At 34.4% G+C, this 13,343-nt stretch overlaps 1 protein-coding gene across 1 annotated transcript in view; it reads left to right on the forward strand.

Annotated features, from left to right (window-relative positions):
- LOC126829829 (selenoprotein S) overlaps positions 1-12,824 on the forward strand; it is a 40,769-nt gene extending 27,945 nt beyond the window's left edge. The window contains exons 5-6 of the mRNA XM_050559976.2: positions 6,552-6,633; positions 9,781-12,824. Coding sequence (XP_050415933.1) covers positions 6,552-6,633; positions 9,781-9,860 — 162 coding nt within the window. The 3' untranslated portion in view covers positions 9,861-12,824. The remainder of the gene's footprint in view (positions 1-6,551; positions 6,634-9,780) is intronic.
- The last annotated feature ends 519 nt before the right edge of the window (positions 12,825-13,343 follow it).

The raw sequence follows: 13,343 nt of genomic DNA on the forward strand, positions 1-13,343 counted from the left end.
TATTTAGTCTCTGGCATCAAAATTTAGAGACTAATGTGGTGTACGTTATTTAGTCTCTGTGACATTAAACTCTGAGTGAAGATATCCCAACTAATTATAAATGGATTTAGATGACATGTGTTTTTGGTGTATCGAAATACAGGACCACTCACGTACCATTTTTATGCATTTTTGTGGTCATGACTATGTATTTTAAAATTGAACACAGAGCTATTTTGGTTAACTGGAATATGTTGCAACCATAAATAAATACAAGAATTATTGGTACTTATATCATTGCTATTTACAGTTCAATATTTTTCTCACGAAAAGGTTTCATGTGTCATTTATAACAATAAATTTTGACATTTGTTTTTTTATTTAATTCATTTCAGATAAATCAAAGTGAGAATTTATTTTAAACCTGTAACTTAACAATTGCAAAACTCTAAAAGATCTTTTTTTAAAAAAAAAGGAAGTGATTTAAGATCTTTAAATAATACTTTCTTACATTTATCTGTGTTTTTCACATTAATTTGCGTATTTAACTGAGATTTTTTATTGTGGTGCACAGTGTTAGATATATTTAGGAAGGGCAACCAATGGATTTGGCTAATAGAGAGAAACGTCAGTGAGGGAAGTTTTTTGAACTTGGCAAATGGGTATAAATTGTTTTTTGATTGTAAGTGGGGATGGTGTGGGTGGATGGTCGAATGGGTTACCACATGCACTTTAAGTCATAAGGTTATAAATATTGTGAATATTTTTCATATGGAAATAACCATATTAAAATGTTCAAGCGTTTCAGCAATTTGAGATCTTTTGCTTAATAGTGTTATTTATTCAATTGACTGGTTACTTGTTGAAAACAGTTGGTTCTATATATCACTTCAATTTGATCAAAATAAGAAAATTATGTTCAGTTTGTTTTGTACATGTAATAATTTGTTTATTTTCTGAATATGTACTTTATGTTATATGTATTACATACAATGGCAGACCAACATCATCAGGGAATTATCATTTCTTGATCTGAACTTTCTATACAAGAAATATTTAGTTTACATTAGTTATAAACGAACTAGATCTCAAACATTACATATAATAATTAAAGCAAACCAAATAATTTATATTTGAGTTCAGGGCCCTTATTCACGAAAACTTAAACTAAGTTACAACCGAAATTTTAAGAAATACTGCAACTTCATTGGATATATGCAAATTGATTTTACTGGTCATCCAATCGAATTGCAGTATTTCTTAAAATTTCGATTGTATCTTAGTTTAAGTTTTCGTGAATAAGGGCCCTGATCTATTTCAGATATTACTGGCAAATTTTTTTGTCCTATATGGTAAATAATTGCACTTAAAAATCTGAAATCAGAAAGGCTACTGATTAGAAGAAAATTGATTATAAATACATGGAGGATTTTGGACTTGAATCTGCTTAAAACAAATAGCCACTAGTAAATGTTAGCTAAAAAGAAAATCCAACCTTTGTTTGGTCTTGGACACAAATCACCCAGCTTTATTCTGAATTTTCTCTGAGGCTATTGAAATCAGTTTATTAGAAGATTATACAGGAGAGAATTACTAAACGTGCCTGGCTTGATTACCAACGTCTTTGTTGGATTGTATTATGATTGATCAATAAAATTTGTTTGTATTATCATGATCAATAAAATTTGTTGTTTTATCAGTGAATTTTGTTGATTTGCAGATATTGGTTAAAAGAAATGTGAGAGATGCAACGGGTTTTTAGATATATTTAACAAATAAGATTTTTAATGTAATATCATTTAATAGTGAGTGCTAAAATAAATAATAAATTTAAAATACAGAGGAAAGGTTTGATTAATGACTGCTTTTTTTTATTGACACAAATGATGTTATTTCGGGTCTAACATATAGTTTAATTTTTTGCCGATAGGGGTCTTTCTGTGGGAGGAAACCCACGAGGTTGGACAGACAACCCTACTCCTTGTCAGGTACAAGTTGAGAATTGAAAACACGGCAGTTGACTTTTATTACAGACCTTGTGATCAAAAGTGCACACTTTAGACCAAAAATGATCCAAAATTGTATAGAATGATCCCTTAGAATATTTACACAGTGACGTCAATATTCGATATGACTGTAATGAAATGATCTATGATATCTTACAGTACTGTCGAAATTTGTCTTTGCCAAAAATTTGTTTGAAATATTGTTTTGATTAATATAAATAATAATATGGATTAAATATTTCTCGTTATGTTTGTGAATATGTACTTAGGTATTATTGTGCCAAGATTTAAGGTATTAATAAAGTTATAGACGTTTAATCCATTTTTGAGGGCCTAAAATCTGTCCCTTGGTTTAATCCATTTTTGAGGGCCTAAAATCTGTCCCTTGGGGCTATTACATCTAACTGTTTGAATGGCTATTACATCTCATAGAACACAAATTTTTAGCACATAACAAAATCAATTAACTTTAGACACATGCAAAATTCAAAACTTGAAGGTTATTCATTTTTGTGACTGAACCACCGTCATGATGAATATTAAACTCAGATACATAAGTTGAAAGAATAATGTGTGGTTTATATTAAGGTTATGACAGTCACTGTCCGACGAGGTTAATAGTAGTATACATACAGTCAATTATTGTTGTTACATTTGATTTATCTTGATAGTGTTCCGCATTCCTGCTAGCTACGTTGTCATATAAATTCTATTGAAACATATCAATTAGTATTATAACAATCTGTTGTTTTGGTACAAGGTAATCAAGGAAGTCATAAAACATTATATAGATAGAGTTTCTTACACAGGAAGTAAGCTTTGTTGATTATCCCTTTATATAATTTATCGCCTTCCAGAACATGTGGTGTATTTTCTGTTTTTGTAGAAATAAATATATTTTGACTAATGTCTGGTAATCCAGCATTTGTTCATACTCTTACCACTGAATTATTTTACAATTATTTAAAAATTACAAAAAATCATTTTTTTATGATTTGATTACATGAGCACAGAGACCTTTACTATAGTAATTATTTTGTACTAATACAATATATATTGAAAGGTTGGTTGACTACACGACACATAGTCTGCTACATGATGTCCCATTTTAGCACTTGGGTTTCACAAAGGGGTTAATTACAATATGTTCCACTATTATGAGGATTCCCCTATACAGTGGTCAACTACAATATGTTCCACTATTATGAGGATTCCACCATACAGTGGTAAACCAGAATGTGTTTCACTATAAGGGGATTCTGTTATAATGGGGAATCAAGTATAGCAACTACAATTTATTTCACATACAGTGGTCAACTAGAATGTGTTTCACTATAGTATAAAGGGAATTCTGTTATAATGGGGATGGGGGGGGTTGGATGGCTGAATGGTTAGCGTGCGCGCGCTGTATCATAAAATCTGTCATTGAGTTATGTGGTGCAGGTCGATTGTAGTCGATGTTTGAAAATAGGGTTTTGCAAAAATATGCTAGTTTTACAGAAATTATGACAGGTAACTTGACTGATGGGTTCCCAAGATATTTCGGTCAACTTTTAAAATAATAAGAGATCATGACCGAAATGTACCGCCAACTATGAACCCACGCAGTAGATGCTCGGTAGATAAAAACACTGGGGGGTGTATTTGGTGAATCTGTCAAAACATATTTGTCAACCTGAATATATTATTTTGGGGATGAACATTTAATGAATTGAAAAATACTTCAGTCTCTTTCCATGGTTGTTAATGAGATTTCCAAAATATATTTACTACATTAAGTTCAGAAAGTCCTGAAGGAACTTTCAGGTAGACTGGGTTATATTTGGTAGTTTTATGATCAAAGATGTTGATGCATGTCCATATCCTGATTCCACAGCCTTTCTACAATATGATGAAAGGTATAATGTCTTACCGATGGCAATCTTATTAACCACCTCATTATGTGCTTGTCATAAAAATAATCTGTCATTCCCGCTGTCTTCTATCTTTTAATTACATTTGTGTATATGATGCGCTCTGCCTTAATATTGTGCGATTTACATTTCATGCTGGGGTGCCTGAAGCAGAATCAGCAAAATGAACTATGAAACTGATATGTTTGACAGAAAATAGAATCTGCTGGCTTAGTGATTGTCAGTGGTGCTGGATGCATCTGTGATAATAATAAAATAAAATGAAATGAAATGGGGTTAGCTAATGAAGACTGGCATACACCATACAGTGTGCTATGAGTGAAATTTTGACCAAACAGCGGCACTATGACCTACTCTTCTATTGAATTCAGCCTGGAGGTCGGGTGTTCGATCCCTGCATTGCCCGAGAAAGTTCATCCAGATTTTCGGCGTGGTTTCCCCTTGTCAGTGATGCTGGACGGAGGTGATAGTGCCACTGCCCGGGCAAAATTTCCCTCATAGCACACTGTATGGCATATACCTGTCTTCATTAGCCCAGTATAGGAGCAGAACAGTAGGACATTAAACCCCATTTCATTTCATTTCATTTCTATTGAATTCCAACTGTAAAGGGATCTTTTACGTGCACGCCAATGTGTATACAGGACCTCGGTTTTTCATCCCATACAAACGACTAGACATCTGTCCTTGTCAGGCCCTCAGTTTTGCATTACAGACAAGGGGAAACCACGCCGGAAAATCAGGATGAACTTTTTCAGCCAAAGCAGTGATCAAACACCCGACCTCCAGGCTAGCGAGCCAGCGTCTTACCCACTTAGCCATCATGACCCCCCATGATGATAATGAAGACAAAACAGCTGCTACATTCTGGCTAAATGAATGAGACGCATTCTGCAAACCTGTTATTTGACAGTTTACGATGAACCAAGATATCAAATATTGGCGGTTTAACTACTTTTAATGGCTCGGTACTTTATTTTAAGTTATGCGATAAAATTGATACAAACAGAATTCCAGTTAATCCTGCAATACATGAAAAGTATTGTATGACCTGTTTTTATTGCAAAGAGTAATTCATTATTTAATTACTGCATGTAATTATTTTACCTGGTTCACAAGAACTAAACATATAGAAATTCCAATGTCTCCAAATATGTTCCCTAAGATCATTTATCTTACTGGCAATCATAAATGATACTGAATAATCATACATTTGTCACCACAGTCTGTCAAGACCTGATAATTACTTTTCTATGGTCTATTTATTTGGCTACCATAATAATTTCATTGTAATACTATGTTTTATTTTATATATATTCCTTATGAGTTATGATTGACGATGTAACTTTGGCATTATATGACCTTAGTCATATACAGGATGGTATTTCAAGATTAAGACCTTGACTTATCTATTACTTATATGTATTGGCCATGTGATTTAATCATATTCATGGCAGTACAAGTGTTGAAGGGTTTAATGATTTATTTATTAACTTATTTTAATCGAAAATATTACTTTGACTTATTGTGAAATGCATATTTTCTTATATATATTTATATACATGTTGATCATGTTATGTTGGCTGTATGACCATAATCATACATGTATACATGACGGTATCCTAAATCTAGATGATGTACTATGTGGACGCCATCTTTTCTAGGGGGGAGCCATGTCACCACGGTCCGTCAAGACACCATAATTACTTTTCTATGGTCTAATTGGTTACCTTAATATTGATATGACATTTAAGGACATAGTCCTCATAATAAGTAGTACAATAAGAATGCGACTTAATGGGATAATGTATGTTAATTGATAGTTTATATTATAAACCTATTTTCTATTTCTATAATCTTCTTTGTATTCTTTGATATTTTCATCTAAATGTCTATGTATGTTTATATTAATTGTAATGTATCTATCTAGGGATGGGGGGTTGGATGGCCGAATATTTAGAACATGTGCGCACTGTATCATAAGGTCTGTCATTGAGTCAACTGGCGTGATTTCGATTCCCCAGTTGTACCATAAAATGTGATGTTTATAAATAAGAAGTCATTTAGTCAAGTAGTGAACTAGTGATCCTTTGACAAAATCAAGACTCAAAAATACGAATCTCCTTCCGGCATCATATTGTTTGTAAGGATTATCAGAGAACCAGTATATGTATTTGTATACAATAGACTATAGCATACTCTATAGACCTATATAAGGAGGTCTACAAATAACAATTGAAAATGAAATGACTTTTCTGCATCATCCAGACTAATGAAGACAGGAATATGCCATGCACTGTGCTATGCGGTAAATTTTGTCCAGGCAGTGGCCCTACTGGAAGCCCTATTTTGAATTCGAAATGTCAGTAGATAAGAAATACAACATGATATAAGCAAACAATAATAAACCATTGGAAAGTTGAAAAGTTTTATAGTTAGAATATCTCTAGCCGAAACATTGATTTCCCACCAAATACATTAATAAATGATGCAAAAGTAACCAAACCAGATTGTGTACTAAGTGAAATCTGTGAAGTCAGTAAATGTTTTGTCAGTGCTATATGTAAAGATTGTTCTTGATTTGTTTTTAGGTGGGTAATTTTTCTGTATTATCTTAGAAAAGTAATTTTTTTTTTTTTTTTTTTTTTTTCAGCCTGAGGAATCAGCATCTTCTAGTTCTGGTCCATCAACTTCATTTTCAAAACCAAAAAATAAAAAACCTTTACGCCCAACAGGTGAGCTGAGATTCTTTCTTTTTTTGGTGCCACAAATTTAGTTTCGTTTTTCAGAAGATCTTTAAATTGTTTTCAGAAGAGCTTTAAATTTGTGACTTATTTTATTATGCGGTTCTAATCTGTTTTACATCTTTGATACAAAGAATAATAAACAGTTTAAATTCCATTAAATGGAAACAGAATAAATAAATCTCAATATTCATCTTGTAGTATACTTATTGTTTTCGACTAAAATTGTCAAATTAGGAATTAAAGTGTCAGTCAGCTAGCTTTGTGTCTGTTCTTAAGGGCATTGAGCAGTCTAAAATGCACATGGAAACACAAAAAAAGGATGAGTTTTCTTGGAAATTCTATTAGTACATGCTAAAAATAAGAGATATTGCTAATCCCCCCTGTAGATCGGATTGCAAACGGTCATCTCAAAGTATTTTAAAATCTTTGTTCATTATTTACCTTCAAACGAGACTTTGTGATTTTCGGTGAATTCTTTGAAAAGGTCCACAACAAGATTTAAAATACAGTAATTTGGACGTAAAAAATCATATTATACATTTGAAAATGGTAGTGTTCGACCATCAAATAATGAAATTCAGCCATGTTTCAGTCGCGATAGATGGTAGACTGGATAATCGCATCTTAGAGGGAATTCCTTCTGACGTCATATATAGATACATGTCAGTGATCCACTGTGAAACTGCTGCTGGACACTGCCATGTTTGTTTAGAGCGGATGATGGCGTGTACAACGTCACAATTTGTTAAAGAACCGATCTAGATCAGGGAAACTTTCTTGTTTGCTATAAATATTTTTTTTTTCTTTCCGCTTTTACCTCCATTGTTACACATGGGTTATTTTACACATGGTACAAGTCTACAAAGTCTTAATATGATTGATGTTGAAAAGTTAGTGCATATCTTAGACTACTTAACGCCCTTAAGCGGAGCTAATTGTAGACAGACAGCATAAGTTTCATTGCTGTTACTAATATTAATAATATGTCCCATTTATACAATGTATCATGGGAGGCTTGGGTGGCCGAATGGTTAGCACATGCGCACTGTATCATACGGTCTGTCTTTGATTCAACTGGCATGGTTTCGATTCCCCGGTTGTACCTGACAAGGAGTAGGGTTGTCTGTCCAACCTCGTGGATTTTTTCCAGGTCCTTTGGTTTCCTCCCACTGCTAAAGACCCCAACGCGCAAGCAAATAATTGAAATAAAATTGAACTATATGTTAGTTCCAAAATGACCTAGTTTGTGTTGAGTGGACTTAAACCCCCTCTCTCTCTCTCTCTCTTGCTCTGGCTCACTCTGGGGGGGTTGGATGGCCAAATGGTTAGCAGTGTGTGCTGTATCATAAGGCCTGTCATTGAGTCAACTGGCATGGTTTCGAATCCCCGGTTGTTCGTGACAAGAAGTAGGGTCGCCTGTCCAACCTCGTGGGTTTTCTTCGTGCCCTCCGGTTTCCTTCCACTGCTAAAGACCTCTCTCTCTCTCTCTCTCTCTCTCTCTCTCTCAATGTATCATTCTCAACAACCAAGTCTAATAGGAAGGTTTCTCGATATACACCAAGTTATTATAGCCCTAGGTCTGTTTGAATACTAACCCGGGAAAGCCTAGGGTAAAGATCATTCGATAACCTAAGAGTAATGGCAAAGTTTGTGTTTGCATTTCTAGAAAGCTGTAGAAAGACCGATTGAGTCATGCTGTATATTTTGTTTAGATATCTGAGAATATGCTCACTATTAGGACAAAATCCCTTATATGACTTGTATATTTGGCAAGGGTGCACAAAACAATGTCGTTTCTATCGACCATTATTTAAATTATAAAATTGAAATGCATAGATACATGCAATTATGTTTCACAGGTGGTGACGTAGGATGTGTATAACGCTCTGTAACTAACCCAGATCATTCTCATTCTGTTTTGGTGTTGACTGTAAATGAACTGTTCCTTAACATTTTATTGTCTTGGATCAAAATATAGATTTTAAATAAGAAATAACAGGATGTTTTCTTCACATTAACTGACTTGTGATAAATTTCTAATAAAGACTGGGGGCATGGACAGCCGAATGGTTAGCACGTGTTCAGCACGTGTTCGCTGTATCATATGGTCTGTCATTGAGTCAACTGGCATGGTTTCGATTCTACGGTTGTACTTGACCAGGAATAGGGTCTCCTGTGCAACCTCTTGGGTTTTCTCCACATCATCTACGAGAATTGCCGATCGTTTGATTGACAGATGATAACTCCACCCACATATTCTCGATTATCAAGTAACAGTCTCAATGGCTATGGTACCCTTGCTTGGCAGACCTTTCATCATTTGTCACCGGTAGTGACGTCAGTAACTAACGGTAAACGTTAGCTTGGTCGGCCAATTATTGATTTAATTATTAAATGGACGACTGTTTAAATCCAAGCTATATCCAAGCCATCCAAGGGTCTACAGAGTTGATTTTGAGCTTGTCATGTAAATAAAGATCTAATTAATAATTTTTATAACATCTGAAGCCTAAATAAAGACTTACAATAGGCAGATTTAGCTCTTGCATAATGTATGTTTATCATAGGGATACCAGTTATGAGCACACTTAATTTATTTTTAAAAAACATTTTACAAGGATGATTAATATTTTATATGTAGGTGATTGTCCGAGCAATCTAAAGTTTGCACAGCAGATGATAAAGTCTATCATCATTGAATTTCAAAAGAATATGAGTATTTACGATTGGACATAATGAAAAAGAAAACAATATAGGATACTGCATATCTATTTCATTTTTTTGGTCTCACTAACCAAACAGTTGAAGGTTGGATCACGGCGTTGGCAGAGAAGTTTCTTGGGATTTTCCAGTCTGGCTTTCTCTTGACATAGGACCGGCCAGGAAAACCTACTAGTTGGTTGAATGGTTACAAAGTACTAATGCCCTGTGTTTACCATTGGCAACCTGTTAAAGATCCTCCAATACATGTAGTTTGTAGTGCCTTTCTCCAGGCACAATTTTAAATAGAACACTTCACAGTGTTTATATACCTGCCTTCATTAGCTTAGTTGGTGGAAATAAGTAATATTTTTAACCACATGTCATATCTTTTCTCCCTAGCTGCTAACAGAAAATGTTTTTTTGTCATTTCAGATTATAATCCGTTAATGGGTAGTGGAGGAGACAGTTGTAGTTACAGACCAACACGACGTGGAGGAGCTGGAGGAGGATGAGGTTAATTTGTGTGTTTTGTCAGTTCTTCCAAGGACATCTTACCTTGAAATACAACAGTATTTGAGGAAGGAAAGACAGACACACATAATTATAACTTGACCTTTAACCTCAATATTAAGAGATTCTTACACATTATGACAAATTGCAATTTTTGTAGCATTTGGTGTTTCTAGGCAAAACTTTTGCCCCTTGCCTTAAATGTATACCCATAGAAAAAACGTACCATGTTACTCTCAAAGCAACCAAAGTATTATGTTGACGTTATTAAGTTCTGGGGGATCACGTGGCTAAGTGGGTAAGACGCTGGCTCCCTAGCCTGGAGGGCGGGTGTTCGATCCCTGCATTGGCCGAGAAAGTTCATCCAGATTTTCTGGCGTGGTTTCCCCTTGTCAGTGATGCAGGACGGAGGGCCTGACAAGGACAGCTGTCTAGTCATTCGGATGAGACAAAAAACCGAGGTCCCGTGTATACATTGGAATGCACGTAAAAGATCCCTTGGCAGTTGGAATTCGATATAAGAGTAGGCGATAGTGCCGCTGCCCGGGCAAAATTTCCCCCATAGCACACTGTATGGCGTATGCCCGTCTTCATTAGCCCAGGTTAGGAGCAGAACAGTAGGACGTTAAACCCCATTTCATTTCATTTATTAAGTTCTATTTCATCTGACTGCAATGAATAAAAGTCTTTACAAAAAAAAGCGCTCAGTGTGTATATGCTAGAGAGTTTTTGCTGTAACTTATTGATAATGTAGTCTTAATCCACCACCAGCCAACAATGCACTATGCATAGAGGCTACTTCCAACTTTTGGTGAAGGACATTTTACATCTCAACTAAAGATGTAAATCTGTAAATACAATTTGAAACAGCTTGGGCTGGAGCGATTAAAACCAATATGTAGGAATCTCTTTATATTGATGTCTTGAACAACCAGGTGATTTTAAGACAGGAACAAAATCGGCAAATCGTTACATTTAATACCTTACAAGTTTGGGATGAAGTAAGTGCATTCCTAATGTTTAGCAAATTAATATTTTTCAATTGATTTACCAAAATTTCAGCAAATTTATAATTTTGAATTTTATTACCTGATTTATAAGTAATGGGTGTAAATTAATCCATTCAAATTTTTAAAATTATACAAGTGTTAATTGTTGCATTCTGCATCATTATGTCATATTAAGCATCAGCGCTACACTTATTGACTTGTAGCTATTGAATATCAGAGGTTTACATCAAAATTCTCAAAGACCTGAAGCTTTTCAAAAAATTTCTGTTATAAAGCAAAAGATCCACATTAATTTCTGCCATTTTAAGACTAAATAGCGTTAAAATGGAATCAGATTAAAATTTGATTTTTTTCCTTGGTTGCTGGAGTCGGTGAAGTGGACCAGATTTTTACTAATGTTAGAAAGGAGCTTGATCCATGAACATAATCTCTCACTTCCAGAATTTCACATTTTCTAGTATTGAACACTGTTAAGGCTTCTTTGCACCTTGTGACGGTTGTTTGAAATTGCTCGGAAAAGTATATATTTCTTGAAGCAATATTATAATATAGAAACTGGTTTATTCCAAGCTAAAAGCAGTGCCATTAATAGTTGAATATAATGATGATGTTCTCCCAGACTTTCATGTATTATAAACATAATTATTACACCATGATTTTATTCCTGTCTTCAAATCTTTATGATGCCGTTCTGGGAAAGAGTAAAACTACTCGCTGGATAGGTTGATGAAACTTGGTTGTTCTCGACTAGCTCATTTATTTTCATTTTCCATCATCAATTTTTTCATCATCATTAAATCACCATTTTTGTCATAACTACCGATATATTTGTTTAATGTTTGGTTAATTGTTGTAACCATATTGAAGGAACAGTGTACTAAGTCAGATTTTCAATTGAATTAGTTTAAAGTTTCCATTGTATTTAAAACTAAAGACCTGTCTGAGACAATCACACATTTGTTCAGTACATGATCATACATTTCTATGGTATTGAACAAATAAATAAATTTATGATTGTGTGAACTGTTTTCCCAGCAAACTTGTAAGAAATACTAGTCTTCATTAGCCCAGTCAGAGCAGAACAGTAGGACTAATGGTTAGCGTGGGTGCGACGTTGTAACATAAGGTCTGTCATTTAGTCAACTGACATGGTTCTATGTGACAAGGAATAAGGTAGCCTGTCCAACTTTGTGTGTTTCCTCCCACTGCTAAAGACCCCTACGCGCAAGCGAATTATTGAAATAAAATTGAATCATGTTAGTCCTGAAATAACCTATTTTGTGTTGGGTGAACGTTAAACCCCATCTCTCTCTCTCTATCTATCTATCTCTCTCTCTCTCTCTCTATCTATCTCTCTCTCTCTCATCAATTTTAGCCTGTTAAAGAAAAGGATTATTTAATTTGTTAGTGAAAACAATGATTCGAAATGTCCCTACACAGTATATGAATTTCATTTTAAAAAAAAAAAACGGGGCAAATGTTCACTAGTTTGCAGGTCAGGGTTCCTGTGGTTGTTTCCGGTTTCCTCCCACTGCTAAAGACCCCTACGCGCAAGCGAATTATTGAAATAAAAAAAAATTAACCGTATGTTAGTCCCGAAATGACCTAGTATGTGTCGAGTGGACGTTAAACCCCATTTCTCTCTCTCTCTCTCTTGTGGTTGTTCAACTATCTCTTGACATTCGACCTTGACCCATGACCCTCCTGGTTCTTTTGATACCCAGATCTACAGTATTTGGTAGACTATAGTGACTCCCTTTCAAATAAAAAAAAGTTTTGTGCTTGTTATAAAATGTACAATATTAACACATTATTGTATATTTGTATTGTATATTATGATGTCTTTTGAATTATGATGTATACATTTTGTGTAAATATTATTTATAAATGATATTGCTACATGTATATACATGTAATAGGAATTCAACAGAAAATAAAGAAAGAAAATAATTTGTATTATGTGTTGTAAGTTTGTTATTGTTGATGTATGTACACAGCTTTGCATTTGTTATGTTGTCGATAGTGGTTAGTACATAGCATGAAAGACCTAGCATTGATGGATTGCTCGTTAAATTTTTTGTTCGGGATGTTGAGGCCGGAGGCGTGTTGTTAATTTAACTGTTAGGCATGTTTTTGTGCTCTTCAGCTGACAATTGATAGTGCACGTTCATCCAAAGATGGCAAAAAATATTTTGATATTTCATGTAGTGTGACTTCAACAAAATTTTAAAAAGTTGCTTGGAGATTCTGTGGTTGTTAGCCGGTCTATCTATTGTTAGAATGTAGAATATTTCCTTTAAAACACATAAAAACTACTTATCACCCATGGGCAAATTTGATGACTGAAACGTGATCATCCATTGGTGCTAGAAAACCACATTATATTTTAACATAGGCATTAAAAACAAGATAGTTTGCCAGGCAACGAAACATATGCCCACAGCAGCTAAATCGTCCGGGCAGTCAACAAGGGTT

The sequence above is a fragment of the Patella vulgata genome, chromosome 8 (assembly GCF_932274485.2).
Source record: "Patella vulgata chromosome 8, xgPatVulg1.2, whole genome shotgun sequence".
Classification (NCBI taxonomy): Eukaryota; Metazoa; Mollusca; class Gastropoda; family Patellidae; genus Patella; species Patella vulgata.